General features: G+C 46.0%; 1 protein-coding gene across 2 annotated transcripts; it reads left to right on the top strand.

Annotated features, from left to right (window-relative positions):
- Nucleotides 1–5,385: 5,385 nt before the first annotated feature.
- On the top strand, nt 5,386–22,177 carry LOC101841250 (L-lactate dehydrogenase C chain). 2 transcript variants are annotated; one of them, XM_040733348.1, is made up of 8 exons: nt 5,386–5,489; nt 5,971–6,103; nt 11,157–11,274; nt 13,964–14,137; nt 15,495–15,668; nt 19,180–19,297; nt 20,178–20,301; nt 21,429–22,177. In XM_040733348.1, the coding sequence occupies exons 2-8, from the start codon at nt 5,978–5,980 to the stop codon at nt 21,591–21,593; spliced, it is 999 nt and encodes a 332-aa protein (XP_040589282.1). In that variant the 5' UTR covers nt 5,386–5,489; nt 5,971–5,977; the 3' UTR covers nt 21,594–22,177. The 2 variants fall into 2 exon arrangements, with proteins under 2 accessions (XP_040589282.1, XP_040589283.1); XM_040733349.1 differs by lacking the exon at nt 5,386–5,489 and adding an exon at nt 5,545–5,757.
- The last annotated feature ends 777 nt before the right edge of the window (nt 22,178–22,954 follow it).

Genomic DNA, 22,954 nt, shown 5'->3' with positions numbered 1-22,954 from the left:
GAGGCAGAGGCAGGTAGATCTCTGAGCCTGGTCTGCATCCTGAGTTCCAGGGCTACATGGAAAGACTTGTCTCAAAATAAATTAATCCAATTTAAAATAAATAAATAAAAAGAATAAAGGAAAAATCCTTAGCATGCACCAGGTATGATGCAATTGTAGTTTTAGCTTTATAAACCCTACCCTGCCCAACTTCTGGGTTGATAGTTCCTTTGTGGCAGGAACCTGTTCTCAGTTGCTGGCTTGAATAAAAGAAGAACTCTTGTTTGTTTGTTTGTTTGTTTGAGACAGGGTTTCTATGTGTAGCCCTGACTGTCCTGGAGCTCACAGAGATCTGCCTGCCTCTGCCTCCTGAGTGCTGTGATGAAAAACATATGCTACCGCCACCAGGCTAAGAGTCCGGGTGGTGGTGGCGCACGCCTTTCATCCAGGCACTCAGGAGACAGAGGCAGGTGGATCTCTGTGAGCTCGAGGGCAGCCTCGTCTACAGAGGGAGTTCCCGAAGAAGAAGAAGTGGAAGAAGAATAGGAGGAGGAAGGAAGGAAGGAAGGAAGGAAGGAAGGAAGGAAGGAAGGAAGGAAGGAAGGAAGAAAGAAAGAAAGAAAGAAAGAAAGAAAGACTCTTAATTGCCCTTGTACTCAATAGTGGTATGCAGCTTTGTTGTGCTTAACAGAACAGGTCTACATATTGAGTTTTAGCTCTGAGAGTGGAGACTGCTCTTCCAGAGGACCTAAGTTTGATTTCCAGCCTACATGGTGGTATGGTAGCTCACATTCATCTGTAACTCCAGTTCCAGGGGAAGCAACATCCTCTTTTGGCAACAAGTGTTCCTAACTGCTGAGCCAACTCTCTAGCCCCCAAAGGGATCTGATCCAGCAAGTCATTAAAGTAGAAGGCACATAGCAGCAATCTATTAACAAACGGAAGTGGTATATGGAATATGATCAAGCCTGAGCAGGTCCTGAGGGCACAGGCAGTTTATGTGAAGAAGACGCCCAAATGCCTATGGTTTCTATTCCTGTTACAAGGCTCCCAACATCCACCTCATGGGGCGTTCCCTATGATCGGATGACCAATGAAGACAAGAATAGGGCCCAGGTTATTGATGCTCCTGCACACTGTGGAGGCATTGCCCAGAAGTGGTGAGCTATAGCATTGCAATCCCTTTCTGGGACAACACAACCCTGAGAAACTAGGGAAGGAAGGGAAGTCTTTAAAATGGCAGAACTTTGGGCAGTATGCATGCTCATTCATTTTGCTTGAAATCAGAAATGCTCACTGATTAATGAGCTGTAGCCAGTAGATCGGCTGCAGGGCCAGGGACTTGGAAAGAGAAGATTAGAAAAGTGTGACAAAGATATCTGGGGAAGAAGTATGTGAATAGCCCTCTACAAAAGGGCAAAGGGGGCTGGAGAGATGGCTCAGTGGTTAAGAGCATTGGCTGCCCTTCCAGAGGTCTGGAGTGCAATTCCCAGCAACCACATGGTGGCTCACAACCATCTGTAATGAGATCTGCTACCCTCTTCCAGACCGCAGGGGATACATGCAAACAGAACACTGTATACATAATAGATAAATAAATCTTTTTTTTTTAAGAGCAAAGGATGTGAAGATACTTTTGTCCCATGTAAATGCTCATCAAAGAGTGATGACAGCAGGGGAGGAATCCAGTAATCAATGGATATAATGACTTGTTCTATGGACAGTCAGCCTCTTTCCCCATCCCTGTCATTGTTGGTGGGCCCATGAACAACGTGCACATGATGGCAGAGATAGAGGTTTTGCGTGGGCTTGACAACATAGACTTCTACTCACCAAGGGTAATGTGGCCACAGCTACTGCTTAGTGCCAGATCTGCCAACCACAGAGACCCCTAGCATGATGCCATTCTCCAGGCTGACCATCCAGCAGGTGCCAGGTTGACTACGTTGGACTACTTTCTTCATGGAAAGGGCACCTTGTTCTTACTAGAGAAGATTATACTGGTTATAGATTTGCCTTTCCTACGTGTAATGCTTCTGCCAAAACCACATCTGTAGACTTCCAGAGTCCCTTCCTTGTCCACTGTTACATTCCACACAGTATTGCTTCTGACCAAGGAACTCATTTCACGGCCAGAGAAGAGTGACTGTGGGCCCACACTCATGAAGTCCACTGGCCTTCGCATGTTCTCCAACCATCCTAAAGCATTTGGTTCAGATATGAGTGGAATGGCCCTTTGAAGACACAGCACCGATTAGGTAGCAGCAGCCTGGAGGACTAGGGAAGGTTCTCCAGAAGGAAGTATATATTTGAATAGACATCTATTACATGGCACAGTTTCTCAGCCAGGAATCGCAAATCCAGGAATTAAGGGATGGAAAAAAGGAATAGTTCTGCTCACCATTACCTCTAATGACTCAGTAGGAAATTTTTTGCTTCCTGTTCCTAAGACTGCACGTTCTGAAGGCCTAGGAGCTTTGCATTCAGAGGGGGGACTGCTCCTGCCAGGAGACACAAGCAAACATTCCATTGAACTGAAATCAAACTCCCCAGCCCCACCACCCATTTTGGGCTTCTGATACCTTAAGCCAACAAGCAGACTAAGAAAGGAATAGTAGTGTTAGGAGGGGTGATTTATCCAGAATACCATGGAGAAATTGGGTTGCTTCTCCACAGTGGAGGTAAGAAGGATTATGTCTGGAGTGCAGAGGATCCTTTAGACATCTCTTGGTGCTACCACATCCTGTGATTAGAACCATTGGGAAGCTCCAATAGCCTAATCCAGGCAGGTTGACAAGGGGCCCAGACAGTTCCACAGTGAAGGTGTGGGTCCCTTCTCCTGGAAAAGAACCCTGCTGAGGATGAAAGAAACACAGCATGAACCTTAGAGGAAGTTAAAAGTACCAGCTAAAACTTTTTCTGGTGTTTATAAGAAGCTCATGGGCAAGGATTTTGAATTCCCAGAGTTTCGGTTTCGGTTGTAAAGTAAATGACTGAATAAAGTGTCATTCATTGTAAAAAAAAAAAAAAAAAAAAAAAGTACCAGCTAAGGCCATGTAACCAATTGCCGAAATGAGGACTATAATTAGCATAAATGCCTCTGTTGCATTTTGTTAAGAACCTGTTTGTGTGGATATATTTGCCTTTTCTCTAACACTGACTGAGATAATATCACTGGTGAAGCACTTAAAATCTGTACTACCAAATTAAATCACAAGACACTAAAACATTAAGCATTCCTAGGGACTTTGCCACCTATTCTAAAAATGTATAATGTGTCTGTGGTTGGGGGGGCATAATTTTTAGGTGGAGTTATGACCTGGTTTTGCCATTTGGAAATTAATCATGACATAAGATGTGACTGAATGTCAGGTTGACAAGGGAGTGGATTTGTGATGGCCACTTGTGGTTGTCAACTTGACTGTGCATGGAATTCAACTAAAACCCAAGCTGTTGAGCACTCCCGAGGAACTTTTTGTTGTTGTTGTTGTTTGAGACAGGGTTTCTCTGTGGCTTTGGAGGATGTCCTGGAACCAGCTCTTGTAGACCAGGCTGGTCTCGAACTCACAGAGATCCACCTGCCTCTGCCTCTGCCTCCTGAGTGCTGGGATCGAAGGTGTGCGCCTCCAATGCCCAGCTCTGAGGACCTTTCTTGGTTAGATGTTTTGAAGCAGGGAGACTCATCCTAGCTCTGGTAGCAGCCCATATCAATGGATGGGGAAGAAGGAAACTGCTTTCCATCTGCTTGCTCTATCTATTCTGCTGCTGCAGCACACTGTCACCATCATTAGAGTCCCCGTCTTCCGGATGCCAGCGTAGACTGAAAATGAGCAGCTGGTCAGGGATCCTCCAGGCCTTTGGTGGCAGCTTGGAACTGCTGTGACATTCAGCCTTGTGAACTGAGAAACTCCTGGATTCTCAGCCTCTCCAAAATGAAACAGTCATTGTTGGGCTACCCAGATCACAGCCTGGAAGCCAACGTAACACATTCTCTTTTAATATATATGTATGTATATATATGTATTGGTACATGTGTGTATGGATATGTATGTATGTATTCGGACAGTTCTATTCCTTAAGAGCAGTGGTTCTCAACTTGCCTAATGCCATGACACTTTAATACAATTCCTTATGTTGTGGTGACCCCCAATCATTTCACTGAAGGCTGGGCCATGGTGGTGCATGCCTTTAATCCCAGCAATTGGGAGGCAGAGGCAGGAGGATCTCTGTGAGTCTGAGGCCAGCCTGGTCAACAGAGTGAGTTCCAAGCCAGCCAAGGCTACACAGAGAAACCATGTCTCAAAAAACCAAAACAAAAATTATTGCATTGGTATCTCATAAGTGTAATTTTGCTGCTGTTATGAATTGTAATATAAATATCTTTTTTTCAACAGAAACTCTTTTTTTAAAGATTTATTTATTTATTATGAATACAACATTCTGCCTCCATGTATGTCTGCACGCCAGAAGAGGGCACCAGATCTCATTATGGATGGCTGTGAACCACCATGTGGTTGCTGGGAATTGAACTCAGGACCTCTGGAAGAGCAGTCAGTGCTCTTATCCTTTGAGCCATCTCTCCAGCCCTGTAATGTAAATATCTGATATGACCCCAATGGGGTGGAGACCCACAGGTTGAGAATCACAGCCTTAGAGAAAACTGGCTAATACTGTGTGTGTGTGTGTGTGTGTGTGTGTGTGTGTGTGTGTGTGTGTGTGTTCATGCTAGTGCACAGGGAGGCCAGAGTATGACATCAGGTTTTGCTCCCTCTCAGGTGTCATCCACCCTGATGTTTTGCTTTTTTTTTTTTTTTTTTTTCGAGACAGAGTTTCTCTGTGTAGCTTTGGAGCCTGTCCTGGAACTTGCTCTGTAGACCAGGCTGGCCTCGAACTCAGAGATCTGCCTGCCCCTGCCTCTGCCTCTGCCTCCTGAGTGCTGGGACAAAAGGCATGCGCCATCACCGCCCGCGCGCTCGGTATCCACCCATATTTTTGGAAAAAAAAAGGACACTCACTAATTTGAGCTCACCTGGCTGTCTAGGGAACTGCAGGAAGCCTCTCTGCCTTTGCTTCCCCAATACTGAGATCACTTGTGTTCTGGGGATCCAACTTAAGTCCTCATGTTTGCACCTACTGAGCTATCTCCCCAAATCAGTAGTTATTTAAATGTCTACAAACAAAGGGCAAAGCCCTGGGGTACGCACTGAGACTCAAAGTTCTGCATCTCCTCGCTGCAGAAAGGTAGCACAGTTGATGCCACGGCCTTCAAGGAGGCACTTCCCAAGCTAGCTGCCATCTTCTGAGTTGTTTCAGTACTTGCTGACCGTGGAAACCTCGCGGAACCCCTCTCCCAGGCACAGGGGGCTTGTGCACACTAAATTACCTGGCCGGCAGAGGGAGGAGCCTACTTGTGACGTAGGGTCTGGCACGTTCCTTGTTCGTTACAGCGCTGGCTCCTGAGCCTAACGGTGGTCCTGTAGTCACACCTGTGCTGAGGTTTTAGCTGTAGGGTGGGTATACCTTTGCATCCTCAGAGGCGATAGGCAGTGCCTTCATCACCTAGGAAGGAAAGCCTTTCCACAAAGCTTTCCTGTAACTCTGGGGAAAGGAGGAGCCTGCTGGGTAGGAGGAGCCAGCAGGAAGGGAGGAACCTGTCTCCACAGTCCTCTGCTTTACAGAGCTTCTCCTTATTTACACACACTAGCTAAGGAACTCACTAGATTCCCTCCTCCTCTGCCTCCTACGATCTACAAACTCAAGAAATAGCTCCTAGGCCAGGTATGGCGGCACAGGACTGGAACCCCAGCACTCGAGTGGCTCAGGCAGGAGGACCGCCATGAGTTCAAGGCCAACCTAGACTACATAGTGATTCCCTGGCCAGCCCTAGATACAATGTGAAACTGTTTCAACTCCTCTCCTCACCAACAAATAAGTTGTTCAATGTCTTGGCTGAAGAGTTTGTGTCCACTGACATTTTTTTCTACTCTTTAGGTTCAGCATGTCCACCGTCAAGGAGCAGCTAATTCAGAACCTAACTCAAGAAGATAAAACCTCCCGGTGTAAGATCACTGTGGTGGGAGTTGGGAATGTCGGCATGGCGTGTGCTATTAGTATCTTACTGAAGGTAAGCAATAATGCCTTGTGCACAGGAAATTAAAAATAACCTCTTAGGCCAGGGTTGCATGGCTGATCCCTTACTGGGAATATGGAAAATCTGTGATGTTGGCAGATTTTTAAGCATTTGCTAGGTATGGCTGTTGGCACAGGTCCGTAACCCTAGCACTTGGTAGATGGAGGCCAAGAGGGTCAGGAGGTCAAGATCGTCCATAGCTGCAGATCATGTCTGAGGTCAGGCTGGACTATGTGAAACTCTTGGGGAGAATGAGAAGAGGGAAGGGAGGAGAGAAGGAGGAAGGGAAGAGAAGGGGATAAGAGGAGAGGGAGAAACAGGTGTGGTGGCTCACATCACCTGAGCAGCTGGCCTGGGCTCTGGCCATCTGGGCACAGACGCCGTGGTCCTAAGTGTTCCACTGTCCCTTTGATCGTTGTTGGAGACTTGCAGAGGGGGGGTAAGGCGCAACGTCAGCTCAGTTCCAGAACCCGAAGGCTGAGGAATTGCAAGTGCTGGGTGCCTCAGAGGTGGACGTAATGGATGACGAGGAGGAAGTGGAAAGTATCTGAGGAGACAGGAAACGACCAGGTTCTCTTCTGCAATTTAATCGGCCAGGTGGTACTAACCCCGCCCCCCCCAACCCCCCACCTGGCTGTGGAAGTAGTTATCTCTTTTTACTGTGAGTAGACAATTAGAAAGCAGACTGCCAGGGCTTGGGGGAGGTGACTCAGTGTTTACAGCACTTGCCACACAAGTATGAGGACCTGTGTCTGAAGCCCCAGTACCCACGGAAAGCTGGGCATGGTAGTGGCTGGAGTCCCAGCACTTCTACAGAGAAATAGGAAGTGGAGGCAGGAGACCTTCTGGAGGTTCACATGCTAGTTTGGTGTATACAACAGAGATAAAAACAGAGACTCTATTTCAAACCAGGGGGAAGTGAGGGTCCATACCCTCAGTGGTACTGCCTCTGACATGCACATGTGTGCTGTGGCATGTTCACCATGCTGCATGAACAACTGTATACACACATTATCATTCGCAGACACAAAGGTAAAAGTGATAACTTAAGAAATATACAACTGGGGGAATAGAGACCATACAAAAGAGAAACAGATCAGGACTTCAAGTCATGTGTAATTAAAATTTCAGTAGGAAACTAGAAGGGGAAGAAACAGTTACACAACAGAAACTTAACCACATGAGTCTGTAGCCAATCGACTGAGTAATGTCACAACCAACCAATAAAAGGCCCATCCCAGGGCCTGGAGACATGGCCCAATGATTGACATTCTGAGGGTTGGAGACATGGCTCAGTGATTGACATTCCAGGGGCTGGAGACGTGACCCAATGATTGAGAGCACCTCTTGCTCTTGCAGAAGACCTGGGTTTATTTCCCAGAACTACATCAGTAGCTCAGAACTGCCTGCAACTCTAGTTCCAGAAGATCAGCTGCCATCTTCTGGCCTCTGGGCACTGCAAGCATTTGTTACACAGACACACATGCAGGCAAAACACATTCAAACAAACAAAAACCAACAAAAAAAAGGTTTGTGGGTCTGAGGCCAGCCAGAACTTCACAACGAGACCTGGTCTGAAAAGCTCCACCCATGCTCCAGTAAGGATAGGAATCATGACATCTGTGTGCAGGGAGGTGCTCTTTAACACACAACACACAGACAGGACGTGTGTGGGAATGGGAGAAGCACAGGCTGGTCCTTTGTCCACGTCCAGGACAAAGTGGTCATAGCAGCTTTCCCCAGACCGACTGCTATTTTCCTCACCTAGCCATGATGCTCTCTGAAGAAGTGATTCTGGATGCTTAGTCATAACAGAAGCACCTGCATTCAGGGCGTTTCCATCTCCCATTACCTGAATATACCTGTATGAAATTGTATTTAAAAACTTTTTAAGTACTGATAATACAATTTTTTTTTTATTTAAAAAGATCAAGCTGGGTGGTGGTGGCATAGTCCTTTGCTTCCAGCACTTAGGCAGAGGCAGGCAGATCTTTGTGAGTTAAGGCCAGCCTGGTCTATAGAGTGAGTTCTTTTTTTTTTTTCCAAGACAGGGTTTCTCTGTAGCTTTGGCCAGAGTGAGTTCTAAGATAGCCCTCTACACAGAAACTCTGTCTCAAACCGCTCCCCCCACCCCCTATCCCTACCCCCACCAAGAAAACAGAAAGAGGGAAAAAACAATTTTTTCCACGTACGGTGATAAATGCCTGAGGCAGGAGGATTACAAGTTCGAGGTCAGTTTGTACTATATAACAACACTCAAACTATCAGGGCTGGAGAGTGCTTGCCTAGCCCTGGGTTTGATCAATAACACCTGGATTGGTGGCACACCCCTGTAATCCCAGCATGCCAAAGCAGAGGTACGAGGATCAGAAGCTAGTCACCCTCAGCTACATAGTAAGCTTGAGGTCGTCCTGGGGAAGCATGAAACCCCCCGTCTCAAAGCAAAACAAAACAAAAACGGCACGTGCACACATGCACACATGCACACAGAAACTCCTGAAACTTTGCTGTCACTCCAAAGCCAGCGTTTGTAGTTTGCACCTTGTTGGGTTCATCAACAGGTAACAGGAAGCTGAAAGGCAAGAGGCGAGGCCCTAGGCCACGCCCTCCACCTCTGCCACCTGTTCTGGCCACTGCTGTTGACTTGCCATTACCTGCCCTTTTCAGAGGTCACTCCTGGCCTCCAGCTTCTCCCCTTCATCAGCCTTGGCAGAGGAGCCCCCCACCCGTGTTCTTCTTTTTTTTTAAATATTTTATTTATTTATTATGTATACAGTCTTCTGCCTGCATGCCAGCAGAGCTCATTCAAGGTGGTTGTGAGCCACCATGTGGTTGCTGGGAATTGAACTCAAGACCTTTGGAAGAACAGTCAGTGCTGTCACCGCCTGGCACAAAGATTTTTTGTTTTTAATTGTCCTTCTCTAAACACTGCAGTGTATTAGGAACTGAAGAGATGGATGGCTCTGCTGTTAAGAGCACTGACTGTTCTTTCAGGGAACCCAGGTCCCACTCTCAGCACCCAGGAGATTTGATGCCCTCCTCTGGCCTCAGTGGGCACCAGGCAAGAGTGTGCTGACTTAAATGCAGACAAAGTACCCATACCCATAAAATATTTATAAAAGTAAAAACAAAGCAGTATATCAACTATTTGCATAGCATTTCTGTTGTATTAGAAGTAATCTAGAGATTACTAAGTGTGGTGCGAGCAAGTCCAAGGTATCATGAAAAGAAAGACAAGACATCCAGCTGTTTGGACTAAGAGAATGTATGTGCTGCCTTTTTTTCAGGAGTGTGTGTGTGTGTGTGTGTGTGTGTGTGTGTGTCTTTATTGCAAGTGCTAAGAGGTCTCTCTCTTGTAGGAGGGAGCAGCCATATATACAGGTTTCCAGCACAGTGGAAAAACCCCAGGTGGAAGAGAGCATGTTTTCCTCCTGCTAGATGTTGATGTCAGAGTGTCAAGGCCAGGGCAGTAAGCCAGGACTAGAAAACAGGAAGCACTTGGACTGGAAAACAGGTTGCACTTATAGGCTGACCAGCAACTCACAATCTGTAATGAGATCTGGTGCCCTCTTCTGGTGTGCAAGCATACATGCAGGTAGAACATTGTGTATACAATAAAATAAATCTTTAAATTTTTTTTATTTATTACATATACATTGTTCCTGCATGCACTCCAGAAGAGGGCACCTGATCTCATTATAGATGGTTGTGAGCCACCATATGGGTGCTGGTATTTGAACTCAGAACCACTGGAAGAGCAGCCAGTGCTCTTAACCTCTGTGTCATCTCTCCAGCCCCAATAAGTAAATCTTTAAAAGCCAGGTATGTTGTAGTCAAATTTAATCCCAGTTCGTGGAAGGCTGAGGCAGGGGAATCATGAGTTTGAGGTGCACCTGGATCATATAAGCAAGCTTGTCTGCATGACTGGAACCAGCTTGAGGTACTCCTACAGCCTAGAGGACAGGTAAATAAGGCACAGTCTAGGAATAGAGTCCCCTTTCATTTTTAGGCACTGTCTTTCTGTGTGGTGGTAAAGGCAGGTGTTCAGGCCAGGCATGACAAAACACTCCTGTAATCCCAGTATTTTAGGAGGTAGAATGGGGAAGACCAGGAGTTTAAGGCCATCCTCAGCTGCATTGACAATTTGAGGCTGATCTGTCCTATATGAGAACCTGGCACCCTCTTCTGTACTACACACATGTTACACACACACACACACACACACACCACACAAATACCCACATGCAAATAAATGAAAATAATAAAATATAATCTCTAAAAAAATTTTAAAAGACACAAGTCTGTAAAATTCTTTTTTTTTTTTTTTTTGGTTTTTCGAGACAGGGTTTCTCTGTGGCTTTGGAGGCTGTCCTGGAACTCGCTCTGTAGACCAGGCTGGCCTCGAACTCACAGAGATCCGCCTGCCTCTGCCTCCCTAGTACTGGGATTAAAGGCGTGTGCCACCAACGCCCGGCTGTAAAATTCTTACATGTACATTCTACTGTTCACCTGAACTTCTGCTCATTCTGTGAATATTCAGCAACTATATTTTTGTGTCTTCTTTCCTAATTAAAAAACACAAGATTTGCCTGGCAGTGGTTCACACCTTTAATCCCAGCACTAGGGAGACAGAGGTAGGCAGATCTCTGAGTTCAAGGCCAGCCTGGTCTACAGAGCAAGTCCCAGAACAGCCAGGGCCACACAGAGAAACTCTGTCTCAAAAAAAAAAAAAAAAAGCTCCCCCCTCAAAAAAAACAAACAAACAAACAAAAGAAACAAAGTCCCATAAGATTACTTTGGTTATAAAGTGGCCACGTGAAAACTTATCATTATTCTTTCATGCTGGAGATCTGATTCAGACACACACACACACACACACACACACACACTCACACACACACACACACACACACACACACACACACACACACACACACACACACACGGCCAGGCATTTATCCAACCAAGCTCCACCCTCTGCCCTGAGACCCTTCTTAGTCCCCTAAGAGTTTAAAACCACAGCATTTGTAACTTCTGTGTGTTTCAGGATTTGGCCGATGAACTGGCCCTTGTTGACACTGATACCGACAAACTGAAGGGAGAGACGCTGGATCTTCTGCATGGCAGTCTTTTCTTCAACACTTCAAAGATTGTCTCTGGAAAAGGTTGATTTGGGTTTTCCAGTTTTATTTTCAGAGCTTTGTAAGAGATATTCAATTTGTCATGTGTAAAGGTTTGGCTACCTTGTAATCCCAACATTTGGGAAGTAGAGTAGGAGGAGGACCAGGAGTTTAGAACAGCCTTAGCTACATAGTGAGTTTGAGGCCAGCCTGGGCTACATGAAACCCCATCTCAAAAAGTAATCAATTAAAATTAAAAGGTAATCAAAAAGGTAATCAATTTTATCAAACTGACTTCAATAAGTATATAATTAAAAATATCACTAAGCTGGGCAGTGGTGGCACATGTCTATAATCCCAGCATTGGAGAGGCAAAGGCAAGCAGATCTCTGAGTTTGAGGCCAGCCTGGCCTAAAGAGCAAGTTCCAGGACAAGCAGTACTACATAAAGAAACCCTGTATCAAAAAATAACAATATGCATACATACATATCACTGTCATTAGGACATACAATTTAAAGGCTCTTTATTGCTAGATTTTATTTACTTATTTATTTTGAGATAGAATATTTTTTGTTTTGTTTTTTCGAGACCAGATTTCTCTGTGTAATAGCCCTAGCTGTCCTGGAGCTAGCTCTGTAGACCAGGCTGACATTGAACTCACAGAGATCCATTTACCTCTGCCTCTTGAATGCTGGGATTAAAGGCATGTGCCACCACAGGTAGGTAGTAAGCCTTATTTTTTTTAAAGAACATTAAATTACAGTGGGGGAAATTTGGAAGACAGAACTTTACAAAATTCCTTGGGGGCCGGAGATATGCTCAGGGGTTAAGAAGACTCGCTGCTCTTTTAGAGGACCTGGGTTTGGTTCCCAGCACCCACATGGTAACTCACAACTATCTGTAACCCCAGGACCAAGAGATCTGATGCCCGCTCCAGACTCCAAGGCACTGCACACATGCAGGCAAAACACTCCAACACATGAAATAGTAAATGAATAAATCTTAAAAAAACTGGCACTGAAGGCAGTTATTTAATTTCAAAACACCATAAGCATTTCATCTTAACCCAAACATGTAGCTGTCCTTATTAATTAATTTGCCTATCTGTCTGTCTGTCTGTCTGTCTATCTATCATCCGTCTATCATCTATCTATTATTACTATTATTTGTTTTCTACAATATTATTATTATTGGTCTCTCTACGAAGTCCTGGAACTCACTATGTAGACCAAGCTGGCTTCAAATTCACAGAGAGCTTCCTACCTATGCCTTCCAAGTGCTGGGACTACAGAAGTGAACCACCACACCCTACCTATTTTTAGTATTTTTAAAAGGATGTTTATGGCCAGGCATTGGTAACACATGCCTTTAATCCTAGCACTTGGGAGGCAGAGGCAGGCGGATATCTGTGAGTTCGAGGCCAGCCTGGTCTACAGAGAGAGTGCCAGGATAGGCTCCAAAGCTACACAGAGAAGCCCTATCTCGAAAAAACAAAAAAAAATGTGTATATGTATATTTATCAGCATGTAGTTATGTGCACATGAGTGCATGTATCTGCAGAGACCAAAGGCACTGGCTCACCTGGATCTGAAGTTAGAGGAAGTTGGGAGCCACCAGATGTAGTACAGGGAACTGAAGTTGGGTCCTCTAGAAGTGCTTTTAACTGCTGAGCTATCTCTCCAGTCTGAGATGCTGTATTCATTGTGGTGGTTTTATTTTAAAAGTGTGGTAAAGGTCCTTACTACCAAGACTGGTGACCTGAGTTCAATTCCAGGGACCCGTGTGGTAAAATGAGAGGGACAGTTGCCCAAGTTGCTCTTTGACCTGCACATGGATTCTATGGTATGGTGGGCGTGCACGCGCGCACACACACACACACACACACACACCCCACATACAAACACCCCCACACACTCCATACACACATGTAAGCATATGAATAATATGGCTTATATGCTTAGAGGAATTGCTAACTGAAAAAGTATCTAATAATGTTTAATAATGATAAGCAAAGCTTGTGTCCCTGGGGTTGTTTATAGTAAGTGAAATAGTTTCCTGACGGATAATTACATTTAATAAATATAAGTGGTTTATTTATTTGTGTGGATTAAGATGTGACTTATTTGTAATATCAGTATGGTTCCTTGTAATAATTAGAGGTGAATCTGTTCTTGCCTTTAGAATCCTTAAACAGACATGGAAATTCTCAGAGTTCTAAACTTTTTTTTTTTTAATGACAGGGTTTCTTTGGGTAGCTCTGGCTGTCTGGAACTCACTCTGTAGATCAGACTGGCCTCGAATTTACAGAGATTCACCTACATCTGCCTCCCAAGTCCTGGGATTAAAGACATGGGCCACCAACACTGCTTGGCAAGCTCTAGACTTCTAATTCATTTGGGTGTTTCTAAAAAGCCAGGGTGCTGGGCATGTAGTTCAGTGGGTTCAATTCCCAACAACACAAGAAAGCAAAAGACAGAAGCCACAGAGCGGTTGACTTCTTTGCCTCAGGTCTTACTGACAACTAGGAAAGTGGGTTAAAGGGAATAACAGATTGGAGGTGGCTTTATGAAAGCTGGCAAGTGGCTTATGCAAGACGCTACAGCGTGAGGAGCCTGTATGTTTCCAAATCCAGGACGTGGAGGTTAGTCTTCACAGTATGGAGCAGACGCTTACAGAGTGAGGCATGGTGGTTGTCAGTCCTGATCCAAATACTGTCCTCTGTTTCCTTCTTAGATTACAGTGTGTCTGCCAACTCCAAATTAGTTATCATCACAGCCGGTGCTAGGCAGAAGGTGGGGGAAACACGCCTTGACCTGGTCCAGCGTAACGTTGCTATCATGAAATCCATCGTTCCTGGCTTAGTGCAACATAGTCCTGACTGTAAAATGCTGATCGTCTCAAACCCAGGTGAGAACCCTGTCCCCTTTCTGGTGACTGGCCCATACCATTGCATTCCAAACTCTCATCCTAAGGTTGCATTTGTGAGTAATAAGCTTCATTCACTCAAAGTCTGCCATGCCATAAGTTTTGGTAGATGCCACCAGGCTGCCATCACAGTAAGACTGGGGCATCTCTGTCACGGCTGCCGGGCCCTGGGGTCCTTTGTGGTTCACTCCTCCTCCCGCTTGACTTGTTTTTTTCTGGAGCCTTATAAACAGAGAGTACAAACTTTTCTACCCATTCCCTTTTACGGCACAATGATTTTGGGTGCATCTATGCCTAGGACGTGTCGGGGATTTGCGTCTTTGTTTTGCTGGAGTCTTCTGTTTGTGCTTCTGTGTGTGTGCTATGTGACGAGCATGTGTGTGCATCTGCACGCCAGTGTGGAGACCAGAGGTTGGTGTCTTCCTCCACCTCTCTCCAGCATCTTTCACTGAACCTGGAGCTTGCAGTTTTGGCTAGATTCCTGATCACTAAGTTCTTGGACCAATCTATCTCTACGTTCCGGAACCTCACCAGTCCTATTTATGTATGTATTTTTTTTAAAAATCAGATTCCATTCATTATAGATGGTTGTGAGCTGCCATGTGGTTTCTGAGAATTGAACTCGGGTCCTCTGGAAGAGCAGCTAGTGCTCTTAACTGCTGAGCCATCTCACCAGTTCTACACACACACACACACACAAAATTGCAAATAAAATCCTTCCCACCTCCAAGTCTGTTGTTGGTTCTTGAGGTTGTTTTACGGATTTCATGAATCTGTGGTCTGAAGATTTCATTTTACATGGCACAGGAGTTTTCATTGCCCTTAGTGGTCAGTTAATGGCTGGACAGAATTTTCTCTGAATGCTTAAGACCTAAAACGGTTTCCCAGTCCTTGCTGCCCCCCTTCCCCGTGTGAGTCTTCGGTACCCAGCCCAGCAGCTTGGGACGGCGCATAGAGCTTCGACAAAAAAGCAAAATGATGTGGTCTTCCGGTGTTGCTCACACACCCGCAGACTGCTCCGACTGTGTCCACACACCATCCTGGGCAACATGGCGACAGCTCAGGTGGGGAAGTCCAGGAGGCTACACAGGTGGGAACTAACCCATGATTAGATTTGCTGAGAAGCCCATGGAGTGTCTCAGGGGATGCTTTAAGAGTCTACTAGTGAATGGTTTAGCATAAGAAGCCCCGAGTATGCCTGCTTTTCAGATTCCCTGTGCTTTGAACTCTGATGAATCTGCACTCGACTCCAGACAATTTATCTTTTTTATAAAATCAACCGTAAAGAGAAATTACTGTGGCTCTTTTGTCAAACATTGTTTGAAATTGTTCTTCCTAGTGGATATTTTGACTTATGTGGTCTGGAAGATAAGTGGCCTGCCTGCAACTCGTGTAATTGGAAGTGGCTGTAACCTAGATTCTGCCCGTTTCCGTTACTTGATTGGAGAGAAGTTGGGTGTCCACCCTACAAGTTGCCACGGCTGGGTTCTTGGAGAACACGGTGACTCTAGTGGTGAGTGTGACCTAGTCACAGTGTAAGTACCCTTCCAGTGTTTAGTAATGCTTCTCTTCAGAGCCTGCTTTCTGTCAGTATGGCTATATAATTTTCATTTTGTTGTTGTTTTCTTTGGTGTATGTTTTTTTCCTCTTCTATTTGTATGTTTTTCAGACTATTTTATTTGAGCTAGTCATGGTAGTGTCTACCTGGAATCCCAGAACTTCAGAGGTAGGAGCAGGAGGCCAGCCTGGGCTACAAAATAATACCCTGTCTGAAACAATGTAAAGCATGTGTTGATGTGTGATTATACATGTATGGCGAGTACACTGAGATGACTTGGTGCACATGTATGTGACATAGTGATCAAACCAACGTCATCGACTTTGTAGTCACATCTGTCATTCCTTTGTGGTAAGAACATTGAAAACCTGCCTGGCTCGATAGACAATATTTTTAAATTATTTTTATTTTTTTAAATTATGTGTATGCATGCATGTCTGTGTGTGGGCATGTGCACCTGAGTGGAGGTGCCTGCAGAGGCCAGAGGTGTTGCACCCCCTGGACCTGGGGTTCCAGGAGGCTGTGAACTGCCCGATGTGGATGCTGGGAATAGCAGTCAGCACCCGTTCTTCCCCGCTGAGCCTTCTCTCCAGCCAGAGGCCATCCGGCCTTTTCTAAAAGACAGGTCCCCTGAATATCAGGCTGGCCTGAGCCTCGCTCAGTCTCAGCCTGACCGCGGAGTTTGCCCCTCCTGCCTCTGTTTCCCAAGCACTCCATCAGCTGGACTCCGTGCCCAGCACAAGAGCACTGGTTGCTAACTACGGTCTCCTTAGGCTGCAGCAGAGCTCTAGCACTTGTCTCTGGCTTCTGCTTGGAAGACATGGGCCACCCCTCGTCCCTGTCTCCTCCCTTCCCCAGTATCTCGTAACCCCTATCCTGCAGTTTCTCATGTCCACTTTCGTAGATTTCGTAATTAAATGGCATCACTCCACGGTGACTTTCTGTGTCTGGCTTATATTTCTGAACATAACTTCCTGTTTCACTCAGGTCATCACAAATGATTTTTTTTTTTTTTGGCTGTATGGCATGCCCAGTAACGGGATGCTGGATCATGTGGTCATTACGGTTTTAGTTTTTGAGGCACCTCCATGTTGTTTCCCATGGCTGTGCCAACTCGAGTTCCCATCAACAGGGCGCAAGTATCCCCCTTTCTCCATAGCGTTTACTGGCCTTTGGTACCGCCTATCTCTTTGACAGTTGCTACTCTGATTAGGGAGAAAGGAGTCTCACTGTGAATTCATTGCTCTGCCATTAGCTGTTTTTGCTTTTTGTTTTTTTTTTGTTTTTTGTTTTTTTTTTTTTGAGCAGGCAGTGTAACTGGGTAGCCTCTCCACTGAAGACTGGTAACACAGAGACTGCTTCCCTTACCATGTTTTTGTTGTTGTTGTTACTGTTTGTTTTTTGTTTGTTTGTTTTGTTTTGTTTTGAGACAGGGTTTCTCTGTAGCTTTGGAGGCTGTCCTGGAACTAGCTCTGTAGACCAGGCTGGCCTCGAACTCACAGAGATCCGCCTGCCTCTGCCTCCCGAGTGCTGGGATTAAAGGCGTGCGCCACCAACACTGGCTTTCCCTTACCATGTTAAGCATGACTTTGATTTTGGAGTCTGAGGTGATCCTCTTGCCACAGTCTCGCACGTGCCAGGCATATAACAGGAGCCAGCAAGACCGACTCTCCTGGTTTTGACTTACACTTCCATGTCAAGTGATGCCGGGCACACTCCACTATTTATAAAAGTGCATGTTCAAATCTTCGGGACACTTGGCACATCTGCTCGTACTCGTTACTGACACGTTTGAGTTCCTTATGTTCTCTGAACCTTGACCTCTCATCAAATGTAATTTACGGATTATTTTCTTCTGCCCTATACTACACCCCTCTCTGTTATTTGTTGATATAATCCCATTTGTGTCTGTCTGGAGGGGAGGGGCTCTAAGTTGATGTCTGGTGGTTTTCCCCATCACTTTCCACCTCGTGTTTTGAGTCAGGGTCTCTCACTGAACCTGGACCTCTGCCAGTTCTGGTTAGTCCACATAGACAGCTTGCCTGGGGATCCCGTCTCTGCTCTCTTGTTTATACGAAGGTGTTTGGATTTCATCCTGTTCCTCGGAGACAGTTCATATGAGTTTACGTGGCTGCATATTGCCCTCAGCTCTGTTGCTGTGGGGAAGTGTGGTGTAATGGGCAACTCACTCTCTTCTAATAGCATGTTTCTTAGTAATCTTTTTTTTCTGGTCAAATCTGCATTTTGTATACTGCTTTAAAATGTTTGCTGTGGGCGGGCTTTGGTGGCGCATGCCTTTAATTCCAGCACTCGGGAGGCAGAGGCAGGTGGATCTCTGTGAGTTCGAGGCCAGGCTGGACCGACAGCCTCCAAAACAGAGAAACCCTGTCTCATAAAACCAAAACAAATAAATAAATAAAATGTTTACTGTGATATACAGCTATAGGTAATTCAAGTATGTGTTTTCTAATGTTATTTCTTGTGATTTCTCTTTCTGTCCATTTCAAACTTATTCTGGGGGCTGGCAAGATGGATGAGCAATTAAAGAGTGTTCGCTCTTTGCTGTCTGTCTGTCTGTAATGTCAGCTTCAGGAAATCCAACAGCTGCTTCTGGGCTCTGCTGGCATTTATGCGCACAAACCCACGTACAGACACACATGTCCACCTCAGTAAAAATCACAAAAGTGCAAACAAAAATGATAAAAAAGAAAAACCTTGTTTTTATGTATGATGTGCCTTAGCATCCTAACGTTAAAATCCAAACAAAAAAAATGCATCTGGGTGTGGTGGTGAACATTTGTAACGGCAGCACTCAGGAGGCTTGGACAGGAGCATCAGGAGTTCACAGATCTCCTCAGGTACACCGAACGTTTAACACTCTCAACTAATCAAAGCAAGGAGTGGTGATGATGTATACCTAAAATCTAATACTTTGGGGGGGTGGGGAGTGGAGGCAGGAAGATCAGAAGTTTGAGGGTACCTTTGCCTACACATTGAGTTGGAGGCCAGCCAGAGTTATATGATACCCTTTTTTTTTTTTTTTTTTGGATTTTCGAGACAGGGTTTCTCCGTGCCTTTGGAGGCTGTCCTGGAACTAGCTCTTGTAGACCAGGCTGGCCTCAAACTCACAGAGATCCGCCTGCCTCTGCCTCCCAAGTGCTGGGATTAAAGGCGTGCGCCACCAACGCCCGACGATACCCTTTCTTAAAAACAAAACAAGACCTGTCAGTCAACACTAGCCAAGTGTGGCAGCATATGCTTGCCATCCAGCACTAAGGGCAGAGGCAGCAAGATATAAATTTGAAGGTAGCTGGGGCCTTTCTCAAAAAACCCAACCAAACCAAAACAGAACAGTCCCAACTCTGCCCCCAACAAAACACCCCAGCCATCAAACTCAAGCAATCCATTCAGGTTTGGTATAGGAGCCCATGTGGAGAGTTGTGTTATTCTGTTTTGTTTTTCTTAGTGCCCTTATGGAGTGGTGTGAACGTTGCTGGCGTACTTCTGAAGTCACTGAACCCAGCGTTAGGAAGCGACTCAGACCAAGAGCACTGGAAAAAGATCCACAACCAAGTGGTGGAGAGGTGACAGTAGTTCTGTGATTTTTAGTGCCCCAATAGTCGCTATTAAGAATACATCTTGAGGGCAGGAGAGGTGGCTCAGAGGTTAAGAGCACTGACTGCTCTTCCAGAGGTCCTGAGTTCAATTCCCAGCAACTACATGGTGGCTCACAACCATCTGTAATGAGATCTGGTGCCCTCTTCTGGCCTGCAGGCATACATGCAGACAGAACACTATACCTAATAAACAAATCCTTAAAAAAGAATAAATTTTGAGCCAGGTGTTGGTGATGCATGCCTTTAATCCCAGCACTCAGGAGGCAGAGGCAGAGGCAGGTAGATCTCTGTGAGTTCAAAGTCAGCCTGGTCTACAGATTAACTTCTAGGACAGCCAGGTCTACACAGAGAAACCCTGTCTTGAAAAATTAAAATAAAAGTTAATTCCATCTTGTGGTGCATATGTCCTAGTATTCTGACTTCATGATAAAGATGAACTGGTTCTTGTTTTGTTTTGTTTGGTCTCTCTCTGTAGACTAGGCTGACCTAGACCTGTTAGAGATCTGCCTGCCTCTGCCTCCTAGGTGCTTGGATTAAAGGTGTGTGCCACCATACCTGACATTGAATTGATTCTTATTTAAAGTAGTAATGGCATTTTATGAGACTTACTTTTTTGAGACAGGGTCTTATTGTGTATCTCTGGCCTGGAGCTCACAGAGACCCACCTGTGCCCCACCATGCCTGGCTGAGGTCTATTTTTAAAAGATTATAAGCCATACACACTTACAGAAGAACTCAGAGAAGAATGTCATAGACACACAGATGCTTCAGAAGGGACATGCGAGCAACAGTGTTGTCTCTAAGTTGACCTCTCCTGGTTTTGATTTCTTTCGGTGTGCAACCGCAGTGGCTATGAGGTCCTCCGGCTGAAGGGCTATACATCTTGGGCTATTGGGCTGTCCGTGACAGATCTGGCAAGATCAATCCTGAAGAATCTTAGGAGGGTGCATCCCGTTTCCACACTGGTTAAGGTATGTCTGGAGGAAATGTTCATCTGTCACTCCTGGTCACTGGTGTGGTAGAGTGTCAAGTCCCTTCAGAATGAGGCAGGTGACAGAGTTCCCCACAGGAAGGAGCACCGGGAGAGCCCAGGAGTAAGGGGCCCACCCTGTGCTCCCAGGAAAGTGGCAGGGAGTGTGAGGCTGTGGACATGTATGGGGGGTTGGGGTGCACTGTGAGAATCTAGAGACCCGACCCTCAACGCTCGTGCTTATGTTTACAGCCAATGCTCTTCCCTTGCCATCCACAAAGGCAGCCCCAGAGGGGTGAGGGTGAGGCGGACAATGGGAAGAGTTCACTGGGTGTTTCATTGCCCAGGAGTGGCAGTGGGGTAGGTAGTATGGGACGGTAGATGCTGGTCCGGGGCAACAGATTCTGGCTAATGCAGGCAGATGTGTAGGTTGCCCAGACTGCAACAGTGTCTCACAGCTGTTTCCATAGCCTTGGCTTTGGGAGTGAAGAGAATGGTGGGCCACTGACCAGAATGCCACAGCTGAGTAGTGTCTGTGGTTACACCCCTCCCATGTCCCTCTCTACCCTGGAAGCCCTGGGGTGGATCTCTTGGAAAGGTAGACGTTTAGGGATACAGAAGGGCAGGGTTACATCTCAAGGACACGTTCCCACATGCTATGCGCGGTGTGTCCGAGCAGCCCTGGCTTCCACCTCTGGAGACTTGAGAAGCCATCTGTAGCAACTGGTGTCCAAACTCAGTGGTGCCCTCTGTTAAAAGGTACAAAGAAGAGGCTTCCTGGTCAGTCTTAACTGTCCCTTCAGTATACCCAGAGACCGTTTGTTCTCAGCCCTTCGCTGGGTAAAAAGCTCACATAGAGACAGCGCCACACCCTCCCTTCCCTGTAGTCTGTTGAGATGGGGAGGAAAATTTACCTTTCACTGGTCCTTTTAAAGGTTTCTGGCACATTCTTCTTGTCACGGACCATCCATGCGGTCCAGGACAAAGATGGCTCTGGCTTCTGCCAAAGATCACTCTGACTTCTGAGTAGCTCTGCTTGGTGCCGTCATGAACTGTGCCCCAAGAAAGCATGAAGCTTTCTTGCATTGTGCCAAGGGAACCAAACAATGTTGTGACCTTGCATTTCAGGGCTTATATGAGATAAAGGAAGAAATCTTTCTCAGCATTCCTTGTATCTTGGGACAAAACGGCATCACAGACATTGTGAAAGTGAACCTGAATCCCGAGGAGGAGGCCCTTCTCAGGAAGAGTGCGGAAACACTCTGGAACGTCCAAAAGGACCTCAAATTGTAAAGTTTCAGAATTCGACTGCTGAGCAGATATGTGATTGCGTATTGCACATCTCAAACCTTTCCAAATAATAAATAGTTGAACAAACTATCAGAGACCTATGACATAACAGCATCCTGTTGAGATGAGACAGACACAGACGTTTCCTCCTTCCCCTCTCTTCGCTACAGAGCCCTGGCTGCCTGGAGCTGCAGACTCAGCTCGCCTCAGAGATCTGCTAACCTCGAAGTTAAGGGCGTGCACCACCATGACCAGCTGAAGTCTCTGCCTTTTTCTAAGTCCCTTGTAAGTTTAGCAATGAAGTCTGTACAGGGTGACATCATGTTTCTAAGGAACCAGTGAGTGAGTAGCTCCCAACTTCACCAGAGCACGTATTGACAACTCATTGCAACATGGAACCGTGTTCTCCCAACTTCACCAGAGCACGTATTGACAACTCATTGCCACATGGAACCGTGTTCTCCCAACCCAGGGAACCCTCCTCCTGTCTCTGAAGTGTGGTTTCTTCTGTTGCCTGTTCACATTGCTTCACTAGCTCCCATGGCTATGTAGAAATATTTAATAAAAAGTAATGCTTTTTAACTGAATACAAGATCATGTATATCACGGGGCTAGAGAGGATGGCTCAGGGGTTAAGAGTACTTGCTGCCTTTCCAAAGGGTTGTGGTTTTGTTTGGTCCCCAGCACCCAAATGGCGGCTGACAACTCTCTGACTCCCTCATCACCAGGCACACACACAGGCAGGTGAAACATTCATAGACAGAAAACAATAAAGCTTTAAAAAAAAAAGAAGATATGTATATGCAACAAGTGGGGTAGGGATGGGCAGGATGATGCCAGCGCCCAGGACACAGAGGAAGGAAGGGGGTTTGTTCAACAAACCGCTTCTCCATTGCTGTGCCGCAGTCTTTGGGGTGCTTCAACGAATGATTGAAAACTAATGCTAGAGAGCTGTCAGTCCCTTCCCCTTGACATCCGAGTGGGAATGCGTGGGCTGTTCCTGATTTACACACGCGTGCCATTTCCTTGATTCCATGAAGAATTTGAAGCAGATGCTGGAAATATACAAAGAAAAACTCAGAAACCAAGCGCAAGATGGCACGCCAGTAGGGCAGGACCCATCAGAAAACAAGATAGATTCATGGGCCCTGAGGCCGCCTGCGTCCTAGTGATGCTCCCGCTGGTCAGTTGTCGTTTGGCTGCTCAGCCTGTTACACCCTCATGGCCTTGCTGTCCTGCTGCCTAACATGTTCATGTACTCATCTAGTGAACATTGCATCATTTTCTTCCTTGGATGCAGAACATATTTACTGCTGTCTCGGCGGGGTTGGGGGGGCAGCCTCCAGCAGCACAGGACTTTGACA

This window comes from Mesocricetus auratus, unplaced genomic scaffold, assembly GCF_017639785.1.
Source record: "Mesocricetus auratus isolate SY011 unplaced genomic scaffold, BCM_Maur_2.0 Super-Scaffold_100030, whole genome shotgun sequence".
In the NCBI taxonomy this organism is placed as follows: domain Eukaryota; kingdom Metazoa; phylum Chordata; class Mammalia; order Rodentia; family Cricetidae; genus Mesocricetus; species Mesocricetus auratus.
Note: the sequence above shows the minus strand (reverse complement) of the source record. Positions and strands in the feature narration are given on the sequence as shown.